Source organism: Zalophus californianus, chromosome 3 (assembly GCF_009762305.2).
Source record: "Zalophus californianus isolate mZalCal1 chromosome 3, mZalCal1.pri.v2, whole genome shotgun sequence".
Classification (NCBI taxonomy): Eukaryota; Metazoa; Chordata; class Mammalia; order Carnivora; family Otariidae; genus Zalophus; species Zalophus californianus.
Genome location: NC_045597.1, coordinates 140,375,622 through 140,379,725, shown reverse-complemented (window position 1 = coordinate 140,379,725; position 4,104 = coordinate 140,375,622). Strand labels below are relative to the sequence as shown.

Here is a 4,104-nt window from a genome sequence, read left to right as displayed (position 1 = left end):
TGGAGAGTTAGAGGAGTTACACACACACAGAGTTTTGGAGAGTTAGAGGAGTTACACACACACACACAGAGTTTTGGAGAGTTAGAGGAGTTACACACACACAGAGTTTTGGAGAGTTAGAGGAGTTACACACACACACACAGTTTTGGAGAGTTAGAGGAGTTACACACACACACAGTTTTGGAGAGTTAGAGGAGTTACACACACACACACACACACACACACACACACACACACAGTTTTGGAGAGTTAGAGGAGTTTACAGTTTAGGGACACTTGGTCGTGCTTTTATTCCCACCCCACCCTGGAAAAGACTAGGTCATAGATCTGTCCACCGTCTCTATATAGTAGTGAAATTTGGAGGATCGAGGCAGGGTGTACCGCCAAGTGTAAACGCTAAAGAAAGAGAAAGTCAGTGAAACCTCACCTCCTGACGACTGTGCGTCCGCTTGGCGGAGACTACGCCTCCCAGCATGCAACGCGGTCACGACTACAACAGCGGCGCGATTGGACCGGAGCATGACGGGAAGTGGAGTTTCGGTCTTTGAACTACCTAGAGGAGTTTCTTCTTTGCTAACGCCGCTCACACTCTGGAGTCTTGGTGAAAGGCCATATATGAGATACTCACATTAGTGACTCTAACCGTAGTCTGGTCTTCCCCCTGCAAAGTAACTTTGGAGTACGCAAAAAAAAAAAAAAAAAAAAAAAACCACACAAAAAGAAAAAAACTGACATATTCTGTGTGTCTTCCTTCCGTTTCCGGCGGGCTTGTTGCCGTGGTAACCAGCGCGCACCACCACCGCGGCGGTTATGGCCGGGCTGAGCGGCGCGCAGATCCCCGATGGGGAGTTCACCGCCGTCGTGTACCGCCTCATCCGCGATTCCCGCTACGCCGAGGCGGTGCAGCTGCTGGGCGGCGAGCTCCAGCGGAGCCCGAGGAGCCGCGCCGGCCTGTCGCTGCTGGGCTACTGCTACTACCGCCTGCAGGAGTTCGCGCTGGCCGCCGAGTGCTATGAGCAGCTGGGCCAGCTGCACCCCGAACTGGAGCAGTACCGCCTGTACCAGGCCCAGGCCCTGTACAAGGCCTGCCTTTACCCAGAGGCCACCCGGGTGGCCTTCCTCCTGCTGGACAACCCCGCCTACCACAGCCGGGTCCTCCGTCTGCAAGCCGCGATCAAGTACAGCGAGGGCGACCTGCCCGGGGCCAAGAGCCTGGTGGAGCAGCTGCTGAGTGGGGAAGGGGGAGAGGACAGCGGGGGCGAGAACGAGCCCGACGGCCAGGTCAACCTGGGTTGTTTGCTCTACAAGGAGGGCCAGTATGAAGCCGCGTGCGCCAAGTTCTTTGCGGCCCTCCAGGCTTCGGGCTACCGGCCTGACCTTTCCTACAACCTGGCTTTGGCCTACTACAGCCGCCGGCACTATGCCCCGGCGCTCAAGTACATCGCCGACATCATTGAGCGCGGCATCCGCCAGCACCCGGAGCTAGGTGTGGGCATGACCACGGAGGGCATTGACGTTCGAAGCGTTGGCAACACCTTAGTCCTTCACCAGACTGCCCTGGTGGAAGCCTTCAACCTCAAGGCAGCCATCGAGTACCAACTGAGAAACTATGAGGCGGCCCAGGAGGCCCTCACTGACATGCCACCTCGGGCAGAAGAAGAGTTAGACCCCGTGACCCTGCACAACCAGGCGCTCATGAACATGGATGCCAGGCCTACGGAGGGGTTTGAAAAGCTACAGTTTTTGCTCCAACAGAACCCCTTTCCCCCAGAGACCTTTGGCAACCTGCTGTTGCTCTACTGCAAGTATGAGTATTTTGACCTGGCAGCCGATGTCCTGGCAGAGAACGCCCATTTGACCTACAGGTTGCTCACACCCTATCTCTATGACTTCCTGGATGCCATGATCACTTGCCAGACAGCCCCCGAAGAGGCTTTCATCAAGCTTGATGGGCTAGCGGGGATGCTGACCGAACAGCTCCGGAGACTCACCATACAAGTACAGGAAGCAAGACACAACAGGGATGACGAAGCTGTCAAAAAGGCAGTGAATGAGTACGATGACACTCTGGAGAAGTATATTCCCGTGTTGATGGCCCAGGCAAAGATCTACTGGAACCTGGAGAATTATCCAATGGTGGAAAAGATCTTCCGCAAATCTGTGGAATTCTGTAACGACCATGATGTGTGGAAGCTGAATGTGGCTCACGTCCTGTTCATGCAGGAAAACAAATACAAAGAAGCTATCGGTTTCTATGAACCCATAGTCAAGAAGCATTATGACAACATCCTGAACGTCAGTGCTATTGTGCTGGCTAACCTGTGTGTCTCATACATTATGACAAGTCAGAATGAAGAAGCTGAGGAGTTGATGAGAAAGATCGAAAAGGAGGAGGAGCAGCTGTCCTATGATGACCCAGATAAGAAAATCTACCACCTCTGCATTGTGAATTTGGTGATAGGGACCCTCTATTGTGCCAAAGGAAATTATGACTTTGGTATTTCTCGGGTTATCAAAAGCCTGGAACCTTATCATAAGAAACTGGGAACTGATACCTGGTTTTATGCCAAAAGATGCTTCCTGTCCTTATTAGAAAACATGTCAAAACACACGATCATGCTTCGTGACAGTGTTATTCAAGAATGTGTGCAGTTTCTAGAACAATGTGAACTTTATGGCAGGAACATACCTGCTGTTATTGAACAACCCCTGGAAGAAGAAAGAATGCATACTGGAAAGAATACAGTCACCTATGAATCCAGACAGTTAAAAGCTTTGATTTATGAGATTATAGGATGGAATATATAGTCATGTCTGATAGTCTTTTATCATAATAGTTTTATGTATCTGTATTTTATAGTTTTATCTATATTTGGCCATTGGCATCTTTACATTTGTCACATGTTAAACTTTGTACATTTGGAAATCGTATTAATTAGATTAACCTTATTTTAACTTTGACACCTAGAAAGATATATGAAAAATTCAAAACTGAATTGGGACTCTGTGTTTATTAGAACCTGTAGTGCCTATTTTCCCTCTCCTTTGTTATCAGTTGTGCTTGGCTGTATTTAGACAGTCCCCTGCACAGGGTTTACAGTTTCTAGCACTATCTTGGCACTATCAAGCCCAGAACAGAGTAGTTAACATACAGGATTTCTGGGCTTTTAGTATTAAGTTTTAGGGATTATGTGCTCTAGTCTCAAAATTACCCTCATATTAATTTGAAATGCACACATTTTGCATAGAGTTTTAAGATGTTTTGGCAGGGTTTTTCAATATATATTTAACACTTCCTGTAACCAAAATCCCTTAGGTGATAAATGTTTGGGTTTCTTGTTTTCTTAATGTACAAGATTCAGTGGAAAATCTTGTGCCCTTAATAAAATTATGGTGCTATGGTATAAAGACAATAAACAATTGCTGAAGAAACAACTTTATATAGTTTTCTTTTGTTCCATTTGTTAATAATGTGTATATATGAACAAGATATACTGTTACTCTTTTTTATAACCCTGTTCTCATTTATCCCTTGACAGTGACTGATAGCAAAGGTACCGTGAAAACTTAGTTCTTAATTCCTACCTATTTAGGATAGGTTAATGCTGGAGTTGTTTCTGTGCTGTAGCCTCATTTGTAAGGAAAAATCTACACAATTCCCATGACCCCACCAAACTTCTTTCCTACCTCTATCACAGATGGAAAGTTCTGAAACCTTATCTGGTAGATTCATAATGCTAGTTTCACACCCACAACATTCCCAAGGAGAACTCCACTCATTCTGCTTAGGGATTTTATTTTCTGAATCATATATAAGCTTTACTATTTGTTCACCCACCCTTTTTCTGTCCATAAATGTAACTGTCAACCCCAACTTAACCTGATTCAGAAAAAAATGTATTAGGTTGACTTATATGAAATTGCTGATCTTGAAAGTTATTGACCTACAAAACTAGCAGTTTCTCATGGTTCAATCAGATAGCTTTCAAGTAATAGTGAATCCCTGCCATAAGGAGATGATTTTTTTCCTTCAAGACTATACAGACAAGGTATGCACAGCATAAATCCTCTGTAGCATGACTTCCTGGGTGCTCAAATTCTATT

General features: G+C 46.2%; 1 protein-coding gene across 1 annotated transcript; it reads left to right on the top strand.

The window, feature by feature from the left end:
- Positions 1-705: 705 nt before the first annotated feature.
- On the top strand, positions 706-3,427 carry LOC113920342 (tetratricopeptide repeat protein 30B). Its single transcript, XM_035726580.1, has one exon. It carries the CDS (start codon positions 811-813, stop codon positions 2,806-2,808), a length of 1,998 nt encoding a protein of 665 aa, XP_035582473.1. The 5' UTR covers positions 706-810; the 3' UTR covers positions 2,809-3,427.
- The last annotated feature ends 677 nt before the right edge of the window (positions 3,428-4,104 follow it).